The following is a 16,101-nucleotide window of genomic DNA, read 5'->3' on the forward strand; positions in this document are numbered from 1 at the left end:
ACTTTTGTCTCACCAGGCACCTCATGCGCTGCCACGCCACCAGAAACAGAAGGGGCAGTGTATTGCCACATGACACAGCAAACACAGCACCCTCACACAATCTGGCCTACACCAGCCAGCCCCCAGTCTTTGCTTACCTCTTCTGCCAGGAAACAAAGCAGATAGAGAAGAGGAAATCACGCTTCATAAGGAAGTATGTGATGCAATGAGGGGGCGCAGATGCAGTGTAGGCAATAACAGGCTTTTCTCTGTTGAGTCATTAGTGAGAAAGCTGGATTAATAATTGGGCAAAGTGGGGAACTACCCAAGGACCCATGCCTCTCAAAAGCCTCAGCTGCAGTGTGTTAGTTGGTTTGAGATTTGATTCATCCCAAATTTGTTTGAGAATATGAAAAATGTACAGTGTCATTCATACCTGATATTGACGCCCTGTATGGTAAAGTGGCCCTGTGTGTCAGTGTTAACAGCATTCTTGTTGGAAATAACTATTATCTAGCTGCTGATCAGAACAGCTGTGAAACTATTATTTTTGGATCATATAACACATTGTGATATAGAACTTTTGTTGATCAGTAAATGGAACCATGGATTCTGCATGTTTCATTATATTTACATGTGAAGTTGCTGAGCTGTTAATATGAAGTTTCAGTTTTCCATGCATTAATCCCTACAGGTTAGATGTCTCACAAAAATTGCAAGGAAAGCCTGTGCCATAACGTACACTTAATCAGTATGTGCAAATACTCTACATCTCAGAAATAAGAAAAAGGTATACCCTTTGAAAAGTGCTGTGTAAGATTATAACCAAATCAAATTTCAAATAGTTATGAAAATGTAGAGAATACCTTCATCTCACTTCCAGAGACAACTGAAAAATCAGCTTTTGCAACAATGAAGAGCTTCATGTTAAGCTCATGGTGGCAACAGCTGGTTTGGAAATTATCAACATCAAATGAAAGTCCTCCCACTTTCAGCAAACCTGATGACAGCTGAGTTTGAACAAAAATATTTGTATTTGTGGTGTCAGTTAAACATCTGGGAAACTACAGCATGTTTGTTATCTCTGGTGTTGCCTAACATCTGTTTGCTTTAAAAATATAGATGGAGTTCCACCTATGTCTCTGCAAGAAGAGAAAGGAGAATATCCTTTGCTTAGAGGACTTTATTATTTGTTGCAAAAGGAAAGTTTTGCCAAAGAGATCCTTAGTATTTGCTGCTGGAGTACTCACTCTGACCTTGGGAGGATAGCAGCACCTTGGCCTGGAAAAACCAGGCTATGACGCACAGACAGCTGCAGCCACACACGCTACAGCACAGGTGCATGGAAATGCTTATGAAGCAGGATAAAAAAAAAGGGCATCACAGAATGTACACCTACTATACAATGATGGACCCAAGTAAAATAACAGAGTAAACCCTTATTTTATGCTAGGAGTGTGATTGCCATTCAAGTAAGAAAGATTATTCATTTCAGGCACTTAAATCAGACAAGTATTTGAGCACCTCAAGCCCTCTTTTAGCATGAATACATACCATACATCTAGTTTGGAAAGAATCTTTGTCTGAACAATGGAAACACAGTACTGGTAACACATTCCCAGCTGGCATTTTAAAATGTGATTTTGCTGGAATTTCATGCCTGAAAGAAACACAGATAGCTGCTTGTGTCCTAACAGGAAAACTGTCATGATTTGCATGATCATGACATGCATGCTTTGAGTATCGCATCACCTGGGACACAACAAAATAAAATGGCTAAGGGCAAGTGATCATCATGACAGATGATTCAGTCATGGCTTTTCAGCTTTTGGACATTTATCAACTATTCAAAAGATTCACACACTGTTAGCAAAACATCTTTTTGCCCCTATTCAGGCTTTGCTTCTTTTTGGTTTGGCTGAAGAATGGAAGCACCCCAAACTATTACTGTCTATCTCAGATACAGCATTCAGAGAAAATTTATGTCTCATCATACATTATATTGGACCTTAGCATAGTGTGTGTATACATGTGTGTCACTGGTTCTAGGAGATATCCTGTATTATTTATTATAATTTTAAGTTCCAGTCCAGTCATGTGTACACACATTTTAGTACAGCAAGGCAGGAAACGGATATTTAAAAAAATATCACCTTACTAGCCTAAACTGCCATCATTAGTGTATCTGCGGGCTGTCTCTGGGGTCAAAAAGGTCACTGCATCACTGAAGGATTCACCCCAGCAACAACCTATTGCATTCAGTGTGGCCAGCTGGGGGTGGGAGGGCACTCGCTCCCTTGCCAGTGATATCATCTTACCTGTAACACTGGGACATTGTCTGTGGCCATCTCTAAGTGGCCCGCTTTGGGAGTCATTTTGCAGATATCCTGGGCAATTTTCACACTTCAGAGGGATGTTTACGCATTCAGGATCATGTGTGTGCAACATGTCTCGCAGCCAGACTGATATAGAGGATTAGATTCTTAACTGTGTCAAGAAACCTTTACCTTATGTATTTTGTTTGTGTTCTCTTTGCGTGAGCTGCTAGAGTCTCAGGTGTAACACATACAATCCTCATCTCAAAGGGTATTGGGTTTCTACCTGGTAGGGCCTGGCTGGCCTCTTCCAGATACTGTTACCAGGCTACTCTCATCACTAATTCATATGCACTCTTCACCACAAAGCTCTGGGTGGCTGGTTGATCAGGTAGGCAGGGGGAAAGACAGTGTTTCTCTCTCTGCCAGAGAAGTGTAGCACCAGGGCTCCCAGAGGAGGACCACACCTGAGCTGGGGCCAATGCAGAACGGAGAGGCTATGAGCCCACAGGACTCCAAGGCAGCAGGGGCTGAAGCCATGGAGGAGCAGAAAGCCCAGAACCACAGCCAGAATGATGGGTGTGTGGAGCCCACAGCGCCTCCGCTTCCTCCTCCTTCACCACCACCACCTGGGCCACCAGAATACCCAAGACCTAGGCTCATCTTCCACACCCAGCTGGCTCATGGGAGTCCCACAGGCCGCATCCACGGATTCACCAATGTCAAGGAGCTGTATGCCAAGATCGCAGAAGTGTTCAACATCTCCCCGTCAGAGGTACAAAACAAACCCAGCTATGTTTGCAAACATGTCAGACTACTTAGAGGCATTTCCATTTATGAAAATGATCAAGATTAAAAAACAACTGGCTACATTCCCTTCTTGCATTTGTGGTCTGACAGGCCAAATGCAAATGGGTGTTAGGTTTCCATTCTAGGCTTTTTTCCATGATGCACTATTGAAGATCATTTGCTCTCGCTACTGTCTGCCAGACTTTGTACTCGTCTGCGCCTTGACCAGGATCAATAATGGAAACAATCATCAAACAATTTTTTGTAGTCTGTAAACACCACACATACTGTATAACACAACAAGTTAGAGCAATGAATATGACTTTTGAGCAAAACAAAGATGAAAATGAAAATTTGAAGAAAGTGAAAATTTTGCTTTCAAAGTTACTCACATAACAGGGTAAAACAAAAAAAAACAAAAAAAACAAAAAAAAACAAAAAAAAAACAAAACAGATAATACTGTACCCAGTCACAGTGATGCAAATATCCTCAAAATTCCAACTTGTTTGAACAATTACTGATTGCTGGACTTACTTTGCCAAATTCATTGGAAATCATCTGATCGAGAATTATTTGCATTAAGTTCATCAGTGCTTTATTTCAGCTCATACATAAAGGCAGCAATATAGCCAAGTAGCCCCTGCCACTCCACTGATTTAATGTAGTCTCTACAGAGGCTGAGATGGTCTAAGACCTGTAACCCTTCTCAAATTACAAACTTTAGAAACATGTTGTTATACCCTTTCAGCCTTGCAAATGCCCACAAAGGCTTTCTTTTATAATACCGTACTAATGTCGTAGTGTCGAAGTCCAATCCCGGATAATCCCCTGATGACATCACTAGGGTTATTTTCTAGGTTTTGACAAAGCTCCTCCAAAGCCAAATAAGATATTAAAAGACATTTGATGACAACTATTTTCAAGGTCTTAGAGGTGTACCACATGACTCGTAAACTGACTTTTATGTGTAAAAATGGTAGTTCCCCTTTCAAATGATCCAAGATGTACCTTTACTCAAATAACATATCAAGTGTAGCTGTAAAAAATGACTGAATTGTTGTGTTTTAAAGACATAAAATAGTAAATTTCATGTAATTAGAATTTCCAGGACATTTATACAACTTCATGAGACTAAAGAGTTAATTTATTGCACTGTAGTGGTTCAAAGGTATGATTCACAGTTAGGCTACAGTAACAGCAAGGCCAGAATCCTTGAGAAGAAGTCTCAACTCACTAAACCTTTGGTAGGTCAAGGCTGACCAAACCAAACCAAACCACACCGCAGACTGATACTGTTCTAGATACTCAACACCAACGACAGCAGGGTTTCTGAGGTACAGACTTTCATGCGGACATTACAGGAAAAATTTGTCATACCTTTTAGGCATTTAGATGACATTTATCCAGAGAAGCTGGTAATAAATGCAACCGTGGAGTGATCAAAGACTGTGCAAGAGGAAATTGATGTTGTTGATGAAAGTTGTTGCAAAGTATTTTCTGTCTTGAGCTTGGTTTACTGAAGTAAAGGGTGGTATAATAAACATGGAACTGAGCATATTCACAACTGATATCATTGCAAGTTACATTATTTCTTAATCATTAAAATGCTGTTGGTTTCATGTGCAGTTCAAAATTGTATGCTCTCTGAAAAGATAAACCTTTTTAAAATTTTAAGAAATGATGATCAGCATTTAGGCTGTTGTTCTGCAGCTTTTTCTAGTATAATCTGGTAACACACTGAGCAACAGAACAATAAATATTCAGCACTGGCCTTGTTTAATACTTATCAGTAGCACTTTGAAGGCCACCATGAATGCTTCTCCTATCTGTGTATTGCTATCTGCTGGACATAAACGACTACAGTTGAAGTGATGTAGAGCAGTATACATTCCATAGCAACAAACCTTGACGATCTTATCGGGAAACTACCAGCCAAGATTGTGTTTCCTAGTGTTATGCAAGTTACCGTTGCCAAACACTAAATGCTATATATCTATTTTTGGAAGAAAATGTTAACGTTACTTTTACACACTTCCTTGAACCCATCTTTGAAATTACAATTACACAGTGTAATTTAGCTGACATCAGAATGACTTAAAGTGCCACAGAGGAATAATTTGATAATCTAAGATTATAAACAGCAGTATAGTGGCTAGATGTTTCCTCATAACAAGAAGGCCCTGAATATCCATGAGTTGTGTGTAGTTTGTTGTATGTCCTGCATGTAACTCTCAGACGGACTTGTCCAGTTGAATAGGAAATTAAATTTCTGTGAATGTTTTTGTCTGCCTATACATGTCAGCCATGTTGTTGACTGTCCATTGGTATAACTCTGCCCAGTGTGTGCAAGGATTATCTCCAACAATCCTGAAAGAATAAGTAGTTTAGATAACGGCTGGACAGATTACTATTAATAGTAAGCAATGTAAGGGTTGGAGCCTCTCATTGTGGCAAATGCTTTACAAGAGAAAAAAACTAACTTGAACATTAAGCCTCTTAAGCTGTGTCAGACAAGGTTCGCTTTTCCCAAAACAATTTATGTCTAATAATACTCTCACTATAATGAAAATGACAAGAATGATAAATAAACAGCCAATAAGTCTTCTGGGACTTTTTTGATCTTAAGTGAATGGAGAAATCACACAACAACTGAATGGCTTTGTGTAATAACCAGTATATCTACAAAAGACCTTGAACTGCAGTCAGACTTCTAGATACCAGACTTTCTATGAGAAATATCAGACAATTAGTTTGTGATAGTACAGCAGTTTCCTTGACCTCCTGTTGACTGAACAGCAGCAGCATAAAGCACAGAGCAGAAGAAGACTTTGGATCGCAGTCAGACTGTTCTCCTTGCCAAGAAAAGTACCATGAACTATATCTTAGAGGAACTGCTCCAAGTAGGATAACAGTTCACTCAGGTTATCTTGAATTTCCGTTATGGATTAAAAAAGATAAACCTGACCATTAACTTTCAAAATGAAGACTTTGGATATTTTCCTAATATAAGATAATAATAAGATAAGATAACAATAAATAAAATGCTGCACTACAAACCAATTAGAGGTATAAATTATAAATACGAATTAGGTTGAACATTTGTCCTTTTCAGACAAATAAATACACTGTGACTAAACTGTAAACACGGTAAGCTGAAGTTTGAAGAGATACACAGGTTCCGTCCCCCAATAATAAATGTGCAAATGTTATTTAAGACACATTTTCTCCAAAAAACAAGGCAGTACTACCAGCTACTTGTTATGATTGAGTGACTCAAACTCTTAATTCCCTTGAAAACAACCAGGATTTAATCACTTAATCACTAGTCTGTTTGCTGATAGTCAGTTTTTAGGCTTAAACATTTAGCTTGAAATATACAGTGCCTCTTACTGAGGTTTCTGGTTCATAACAAAATGGCCACAATAGCAAAAACCAAATTGATGGACTTTGCTGCCCCCTGGTGTTCAATCTCTGTAAAGCACAAACTTTTTTTTTTTTTGTAATTTTCTTGTCTCAGATCCTGTTCTGCACCCTCAACTCTCACAAGGTGGACATGCAGAAACTATTGGGGGGACAGATAGGACTGGAGGACTTCATCTTTGCTCATGTCAGAGGAGAAACCAAGGAGGTGGAGGTGACAAAGACAGAAGATGCATTGGGCCTCACCATCACTGACAATGGAGCTGGCTATGCTTTCATTAAGGTGAAGCAGTGGTAGAGCACAGTAGGCTGAAGAACAACAAATTCACATTGTTGTGAGAACTGACCTGAATTACTTGTTGGTTATAGCTTTTGCAAAATTCAGCAAAAAAAAAAAAGCAAAAAGGTTTTGTTGTGGGTAAAGAACCGTGATGACCTTCGGTAAAATAGCCTGGGCCTCTTGAGTCCTCATTTGGTTAGTCTAAACTTTCTGTTCCAGCATAATGTGTTTTAAAATGCAAGCCCTCTTTCTGAAAAGATTATCTTGCGGCTAATTAATTATGAATAGAATATCAGGCACTTTGTAGGAAGCTACAGACTGGGCATCTTCACCTATGTGAAACATTTCAATCTGCTTTTTTTCAGAGGATAAAAGAAGGCAGTACTATAGACCGGCTGAAGACTGTATGCGTTGGTGACCACATTGAGGCCATTAATGACCAGAGCATTGTAGGGTGTCGACATTACGAGGTGGCTAAGATGTTAAAAGAGCAACCCAGAGGAGTTCCTTTCACTCTCCGCCTGGTTGGGCCCAAGAAAGCCTTTGGTGAGTGGAAACTCTTTCATGCTGTCCAGCATTTACGGTCATGTGCTCAACAGACACAGACTTGGAATCCTTTAGACTTTGAAATCAGTCAATAATGGCAGTTGAAATCAAACTCAATATTATTTCCACTACTTAAAGCATTAGTTGATACCAGCTGATTCCTACTCATCGAGAGGACTCCCTCTGCTGTACTTTTCCACATCTCAGCAGCCAAAAATGAAGAGGAGACTGTAACATTTTAGAGAGTACTGGCTATCTGCTAATGAGTCTGGAAAAGTTGTTAACTTAGTAGCTACAGTTAAATGATCAGTATTACAACCATAAGCTTCAGCCAAAATTGTCTCACGTGGCAGTGGATGCTCATAAGAGGCTCTGCAGGGATGGGTATGCCTCAGTCAGGATTTGTTTTCTATAATCTAATAAAATAAACTATAAAACAAGAAATATGCAGTTTGAAAAAACTGTCAGCAAAACACAGAAACAAAATAAACATATCTGGTTGTAAGTAAATTCTGCTCTTGTTTGCAGACTGAGTCTATGATATTACAAAGAAATTGAAGAATTGGTATTGGTATTGGTTTTTGTGCAAACGAAAATATGCACTGCAGTGGAAATCAACCCTTTCAATTCAGTTACTGAAATAAGTTTTCATTGCCAACCATGCACAGACAAAATTAAAAAGGCTTTGAGGGATTTTTCCTCACATCGCAACCACAGGAGAAACGGAGGCTCTTCAGAAAGTGGATACTTCACAGTGATGCATTTTAATATTTCAGGGTTTTTAGTTTATAATTCAACTCCAGGCTTTAGACATGCAGAAAAGAAATAAAGCAAAGCTTTTTATAGGTATACAGAAACAGCCATGAAGCACCCACCACAGACAACAACACACATACAAATACGTTTGTAACCTTAATCACTTCAACTACATCCCTAGCCTAAATGTTTACTTATACCAGGGGTCGGCAACCTTAAATACTCATAGAGCCATTTGGACCGTCTCCCGCAAGAAAAAGAAAACACCAGGAGCCACAAAACCCCTTTGACATCTAATGTTTGACATCTTCTGTATGTAACAAAAACATTTTGAACTGCGAACAAAAGACGCTTGGTTCATGCTAACTTTCAAATAAAATACTCAGTGTCCATTTGAGTCCCCCTCGTATTTAAGAAATAAAAAGCCAAACTTAAATTATTCACCTGCCGTCAGCTTCTGTGTTCCGTCATCACTTGATCGCGTGTACTGGAGCGTGCAGTCAGCTGTCAACCTGAAAATGTTGCCGCCTGGTGTCGCACATCGGCGGTTGTGACGCATATTTTGAGCGACAAAAAAATAGAAACGTTATATTTTTATGTTACAAGATCACCGTAATCCTCAAATTTAGAATTACATTTAAAAAACGAACGAACTAAAATAAAAATATATTTAAATTAAACACTCATTCTTTATTTTCCAAAGTCACAGGGAGCCACAGCACAGGGATGAAAGAGCCACATGCGGCTCTGGTGCCGCGGGTTGCCGACCCCTGACCTATACCTTAACCTAAACCAAATTCTACCTTAATGTTTAAGATTTCTCAACCCTTTTTTAAAATTACTTTATTGATCCCTCCTGGGGAAATTACTCTTTGCATTTTACCCACACCAAGTGAACAAAACGCACACACAAGCATGCACATACACTAGAGACCCTGGGGCAGGGGGCTGCGTAGTGAGGCAGCCAAGAGAGCTGGGGTGGATCAGTGCCTTGCTCAGGGGCACCAGAGCCATGGTCACAGAGGCAGGGGAGACGCGTTTCCTTCACCACAACCATATTGATTTTTGTGCACTTGATCGAGGGATCGAACCCACAACCCTCCGATCTGAGGCTGGTCCAAAGTCTTTTGCTGTATTTATTAGTGTGTTTATATCTGAAGTTAACCTGAGAAAAGATAAGATGGAATTTGAGCAGTTTATTTATCTGTGTCTATAACTAAATATTGGGTGACATTTAGTGCACTGCACTGCCTCTTGGCACTTTGAACCCATGTCCTTCTCCCCTTTCATTTCCAGGAAATGTTTTACATGTGCACAATAGTACAATAACTGGCTTATTTATTGCATTCCTTTCCCGAGTGGATAAGGCAGACTTGGGATTGGAGTCTTGCTCATCAGACAGGAAGCCAAATCCATAGGCAATGGGCTAACTTCCTTTTCTCAAGCATTAAATCTTAGTTTAGCATCCATGTTGACTTGGAAGTTTTGTTTTGTGAGCTGTTGTTCAAGACCAAGAAAGAGCTGTCAATCTCAACAGAAATCTAGTCTTTCAAAAAAAAAAAAGTCCACATTCCAAAAGGACCTTAAAATAACATTTCAAACAGGAGAGGTTACAAGAAGAACTAAGGAAAATGAGAAAATCTGAAGACATTTTATTGTGAACAGGTAGAATAAAATTTGGCACTTAGGCCCTGACAGGAAGCAGATCGCTGTGGGAAGCGATCCTGTGGATAGGAAGTTTCCCACATGAAGGAACTCCTCCCTGGAGCCAAGACACTGGTGCTGGTGTTGAGTAATGGGGCTCGAGGTTGTGACGCCTTCTTAGAAGGAGCCTTGGAATGGATGGTTTGGTTGAAGAGTGTTGGGCATCTGCAGCCGGGTGATGAAGGGGGACTGAGCTGGGTGGCGAATCGAAAGAGAGACAGCACTTTTAAAGTTTTACAGCTCACAAGTGATTGGCTAAAGGTGAGTGGGTCGGGTTGTGATTGGATGAAGACAGGAATGAGCTGGTGGAGCAGCAGGAAATTGACTATGTTTGACTTAGAAGGTATGCTCAGAGACATAGTCTTACTGACTGAACTTTTGCGAAGCTTCATGAGTGAGAGTATTATCAAATCACAGCCTGGTTTTGGAAGTAACATCATCTCATAAATTGACCTTGGGCATACAGCAGCTTTGTCTACAGTTAAACAGGAGTAGCAGCATCTGGTATAAGTGATGAGCAGAACAGAAACACACCCCTTCATTTCCTTCTGCAAACCTGCCAACCTGCCAAACCATCAGAGTTTTTATGGGTGTACACAAGTAAATTAAATCTCTTAGTAATTGAAACACACACACAATGGCTGGCTGCCAAATCTGAATATGATGGATTAGATTTCATGTGAAAAAAGATTTATTATACTAATTAGAATCCTGAATGTAACTGAGCTGGGACTTCATTATGGCCCTAAATGTCAGAAATATAAGCTAAAGAGAAAACTAGGTGGTGCACAGAGTGAGAGTAATTCCCATTTGCCATTTAAGATTCAGCAGAGATTTACTGTCATTGACTCCATCAACAGAACTGCAGTTGCAACTGTGAATACTATTGCATTTGCTGTACATATTGCGTACTGCATGTATTGAAAATTGCATGAATTTTTACCCCTCTTTGATATTGCCACACATGCTTTTGCAGTGTTTGTAGCAGTAACTGCTGTATGTATGTGTCTGACCACTCTTTGCCTGTTTTTAGACCTTGTAAGGTAGATTGTAAAAGGACAAACAGGCAGTAGTTCCAGTCCCAATTACTCTTTGCGTGACGTAGCTGATGCTGACCTCTGACCTCCCTTGGGGTCTTGGGAATCAGTGGCGTAGGCTGCTGTATTATACTAAACACAGATGTGCATTTTTACACCAGACTCCAGGGTTTGCGTGTTCAAAATAACTCACTGAGAAACACAGTTAAAGGCCCCAAGTTTTCACCTAGTTCACATGTCCACATGGTATTTTTTGTATGAAACAAAACACATCATAAGTAGTCATCTCCATGGCTTAGTATTTCCACCTTGGCACTGTACCTCTTCAAATGGCATTTAAAGGACTCTGAGAGCGCCCTTTGAACAGACCTCCAAATACTATGAACACCAGGAACTGCCACCTCCTGGCTAATGCCTGGGCAGCATTGTGCACTGGGGGTGCTTCTTAGCAGCAGGGGCAGGGAGACTGGTCAGAATTGAGGGAAAGAAGGATGCAGCCAAATACAGAGAGGTCCTTGAAGAAAACCTGCTCCAGAGAGCATGCAACCTGTGAGGCAAAGACAATGATGGGGTTGTTTTGGTACAAGTCACTGTTTTTGATTAGCCCAGCCAACATCTGTGTAGAGATCTGAAGATGACAGTTCACAGGTGCTTTCCATCCAATCCGACAGTGGAAAAATGGGATAAACTGCCCAAGTCCATGTGTGACTTACCTAAGAGCTGTAATTGCTGCCAAAGGTGCTTCTACTATAGTATGAAATTGAGAGTCTGAATGCTTCTATAAGCATGAGATTTCAGTTTTCAATTTTTAATAAATTTGCAAACATTTCTACAACATGTTTTCACTTCATCATTATGGTTTACTGAACATATATTGATGGAAAAAATGACAGTTTCTTCAACCCCAAAATAAATACAACAGAATAAATGCGCAAAAAGTGAAGCTCCCTGAATACTGTCTGGAGCCACTGCACTGCTTTAAAAATGATTCCTCATTTCACCATGCATCCAATTCACCAAGCATCACTATCTAAAACCATATTTCATGTTTAAAAACTAGCAGCAGCGTGAGCGTCCTCAGGTAAAATGAAAAACATATTTAAATGTTTTGTGGAATGTTTTTGTGGAATGAAGCACACATTAGAACCAAGAAATGTGAGTTATGGTGTAGTGTTTGTTATCTGCTAAATCTTCTTAAGAAAAATACACTGTGTAGGACGTGAAATGTGGGGAGGGACAGAAAATCAGAGTGGTGACCGTTGGAAAGAACAGTGGTGTGTGAAAAACACCATGTCATAACTAAGCAGATATATATAAACCCCAAACTGTGTTTTTAATTTGACTAAATATTGTCTTCCTGTGTGTGTGTGTGTGTGTGTGTGTGTGTGTGTGTCTAGACATGATTGGAATGAGAACCAGAGCGCCAAAATCCAATGAGGGTAAGATGGTGAACGGAAGGGAGACACTCCGTCTTCGCTCAAAGGGTGCTGCCACAGTTCAGGAAGTGGTGAGTTTCACACGCTCTGCTGGACAGTGACTGCTTTAACTTCCTGATGTGACATGTATACACAAACACTTAACACTGACTCCTATTCCAGTGCTTTTTGTTTTTTTGGAAGAGGGGTGATTTTGTCTTGAACATCCTTTGTTTTGAGGCTGTTTCATGTGCTGAGTCATGCTAAAAACCACTCTTTAATGTCCCATGTGAGACAGTAGAGAACTGACTGGACCTAAAGACCTGACCTGAACTGAAATAAACAGAAATTAAATAAACAGACTACACCCTGGGAACTCCAGTCACACATACTAACAAACACACACACACACCAGTCTCACAGTATCAGCTATTGCTTCGAGTGTTTAAAAATAAAACTGTTTCTCAGCTTTATTGGAAGTGACCACTGTGATTATCATTTCCTACATGTCAGTGCCAGATGATTCACGTCACACTGATCTGTGAGGTGAACCTACAGACCATTTCACTGCGAGAAAGTCTGGAGGCTGAAAGATTTATTGGTTTTCAAGAAACGACACATGTAGAACATTTTACAAGTAAACAGCTTAACACCAGCCAGCAATGCTTGTATAAGGATTAGTAGGGTTTCATCATCTATAAACTTTGATATATTTATATAACATAAAGACAAGTGATAAACAATAGCCGAAGGTAGCCTTGGCCCCTGCATGTTTTGGCTTGAGAAGATATGCTCTCACAGAGTTTCTATCACCATATTTAGAGCTTGAACACCAGTGAATTTCTAATAACACCATCGTATTTTCCTATCTGCTCTGCCAGCAGAATGAGTTTGAAGAACGGGCCATCAAGAAAGTGGACGACCTGCTGGAGAGCTACATGGGCATCAGAGATCTGGAGCTGGGTAAGACCATCCACATAACATTTGTGTCCTTAAAATAGATATTTTTTATGTGTCAAGGTGTGTTTGAAAGGAAGTGAGCCAGTGCTAAACAGTTATTCACACACAAACCCAGGAGTCAGGGGGATTTACTGTGGCTTTACAGTCCATGGTGCCTCTCTGGCATGCCGAACTAGACCCGGCCGCTTTGATCTTGAGACGAGTTACAGGAAAATGCCTACTTACGGCAAATCACCAAAGCTTTCGTGTGTGTTTTTGCCATGTATGGTACGTGAGTAACATTTTTGACCTTTAATTTAACTTTAACACTCATTTCTTTGTGGTGGAGATAGCAATAATGATCTCTGACAAAAATCTCTTAACTCCTGGTCAGATGAGTGTTTTTTTTTTTCCAGACCTTTTATCTTCATCTCACAGCTGCCTTCAGCCAAGGGAGTTTGCTCTGTTGTGATGGAGATGTTGCGCACAGCATTTCATGCTTAAATGAGCATAATTCACCAGGTTAATATGACCATAAATGAGGCTGAACGCTTCAGAAAAGCACTACGTAGACCTTGAGTAATTTTTTTTTGTCAAGGTCAAAAATAAACATTTACACTCAATAAAAAAATAGCATCAAATAAATTTGTAAAAAATAAGGGAGGACACATACTTTCAACTTTCCCAGACTTTCAAGGCCATTGACCATGGCTTTTTAAACATAATATGAAGTGGGTCAGTTATTTCTAAGTGTGTCCTTCACCCTGTTGTCTGTTTAGAAATGTTCCTTTAAAAACATTCTTTGGTTGTATATCGTGGTCCAAGAAAACTGACATAAATATTGTAAAAACTATGATTTACCCTCATAGAATGTTTGCTTAGATAGATAACAAATAATGTTGCTGACCTAATTCTACAACATTCAGCTTTTTATATCATGCATCAAGGGGGGGTTGGGGGGGGTATGTTTACTCCCTAAGATGCATTCATGCACATAGAAATCTTGTTATACATTTTTAGGTCCTGTCTTTTGGGTAAAATACACTATGCACATTTGGAGATAATACTGAGACATGAATGAGAGCATATTTATGTAGTGTGACAGTGTATTAATCACAGGATTACATTTCTTTATTTGAGCATTGTTGAGTATGTCTTCTTTATACTTGCTGATGAGATAATTTGGTTTGCTGTGCCAGTCAAAACAACATCATGCACAGTTTTAAGGAGGCATATTTTTTTTTTCTTTTTCAATTTGAACATAGACAATTCCTGTACATTGAGATGCAAACTGAATGCATTTTAATTTATATCATAGTCAAAATCCCTAATGCAAAACTATATGTAGATTTTGGAAGATACTATGGGATGAATGTTGTATGTGGGATATACTCATCTGTTTTCAGTGTTTCCCAAACAGAGCCTATACTTTGGTGTAAATATATTAATGGCTGTTCCTTGAATATTATGACCCATATTAACAATGGCAGAGGTTCATAAGTACAATTTGACATCACTGAGGTTGCTCCCAAGGAACAACCGATGTCTCTATCATCGTCTGCTTTTGTTAAATCAAACAAAATGGCAGCATTTTGAGTAAACTCAAATAAACAGAGCTGAGTTGAGCATTTTCCATTTTAGATAAGGCTTTGTGGAAAGGCCACCCTTTCACGTTTCAATTACAAGTAAAGCCTTAAAAGGGGATATTTCTAGATAAATGTAAACTAACCTCTTGTCTCTTGTCGGCTTGGGAATCACATGATTAATGGGCCAGTTTTATGCAGTAAAAGAAAAGAAATAGGACCTCTAAATGGGATTTTGGTACCAGTTGTTGCCTCTTTGGCTGGTGATCTGGTGAGGAAGAAAAGATCCAACGTTTACCATCATTTAAAAACGTATATTTTGTGTGCCTTCTTCTCTGCAGCGACCACCATTGTGGAAGCGGGCAAAGACAAGAAGAACCCTGATGACTTTGCAGAGGCCTTGGACTCAGTTCTTGGAGATTTTGCTTTCCCTGATGTGTTTTTGTTTGATGTATGGGGGGCTATTGGAGACGTCAAGAACGGCAGAATCTAAAAATTTACTGTTAAGACAAAAGAGATAGTGAGCTTTGTCTGATGTAAACAACTGGAAAAAAGGAATGTGGAGAACCTTTTAATGTAGCCTTCGCAGTCATTGCATAAATTTTCAGTCACTTAATTTAAAACCATGATAAGAACTGCAATTAATTCAACCATTTCTCTTTGAACAGTCAAATGACAATAATTTGTTCATAAGAAGATCTACACACTGAATTTCTGACAAATCTTATACAGAAAATGGTTGGCATGGTTTAGGCATTTAACTGATGATCTTGTTCAGGGTGGACTTGATTTTAAAACTGTTAACAATTAACCAGTCATCCAGGAATCCAGGAAGTCAGATAAGCTAGCTGAAGAACAAGGAGACATTTTTGGGTAGTCATAACGTCAGAATGTATTATTCTGCTTCTCCATTAACAACAACCTAAACAAGCTAGAGATCTGAGTGTGTGACTTCAGTTATATAATGTTTGCAAGCAGAATGTAACTACAGTTGTAGCCCCATTTCAATTAAAACTTCAAAAAATAATTGCAATTTAAATATTCTGTCCTCTCAGTAAGTTACATACCTTACCCTGAACTTGCAAACAGTATCTCATAAGACATTAATCAAACCTATCATCTAAAAATGCAATCATCTGAGAGCGAATATCAAGAGGGCACACAACTGTACTGCTCTGTAATTCAGTTTCCCACACGATCATCACTGTCAAGTCATAATTTCCCATGATGTGCATGTAAACCATTTCCTTGGAGTATTCCCTGTATTGTTTTTGCCTGGAAAAATGAAGGTCTTCATGGTTACTAATATCAAAATAATATCATATCATGTATTTTAC

At 39.4% G+C, this 16,101-nt stretch overlaps 1 protein-coding gene across 1 annotated transcript; it reads left to right on the top strand.

Moving 5' to 3' along the window:
- The first annotated feature begins 2,766 nt into the window (after nucleotides 1–2,766).
- gipc3 (GIPC PDZ domain containing family, member 3) lies at nucleotides 2,767–15,257 on the top strand. The gene is made up of 6 exons (XM_041040712.1): nucleotides 2,767–3,069; nucleotides 6,602–6,787; nucleotides 7,150–7,330; nucleotides 12,225–12,334; nucleotides 13,124–13,205; nucleotides 15,106–15,257. The coding sequence occupies exons 1-6, from the start codon at nucleotides 2,776–2,778 to the stop codon at nucleotides 15,255–15,257; spliced, it is 1,005 nt and encodes a 334-aa protein (XP_040896646.1). The 5' UTR covers nucleotides 2,767–2,775.
- Nucleotides 15,258–16,101: the final 844 nt, after the last annotated feature.

The sequence above is a fragment of the Toxotes jaculatrix genome, chromosome 6, assembly GCF_017976425.1.
Source record: "Toxotes jaculatrix isolate fToxJac2 chromosome 6, fToxJac2.pri, whole genome shotgun sequence".
In the NCBI taxonomy this organism is placed as follows: domain Eukaryota; kingdom Metazoa; phylum Chordata; class Actinopteri; family Toxotidae; genus Toxotes; species Toxotes jaculatrix.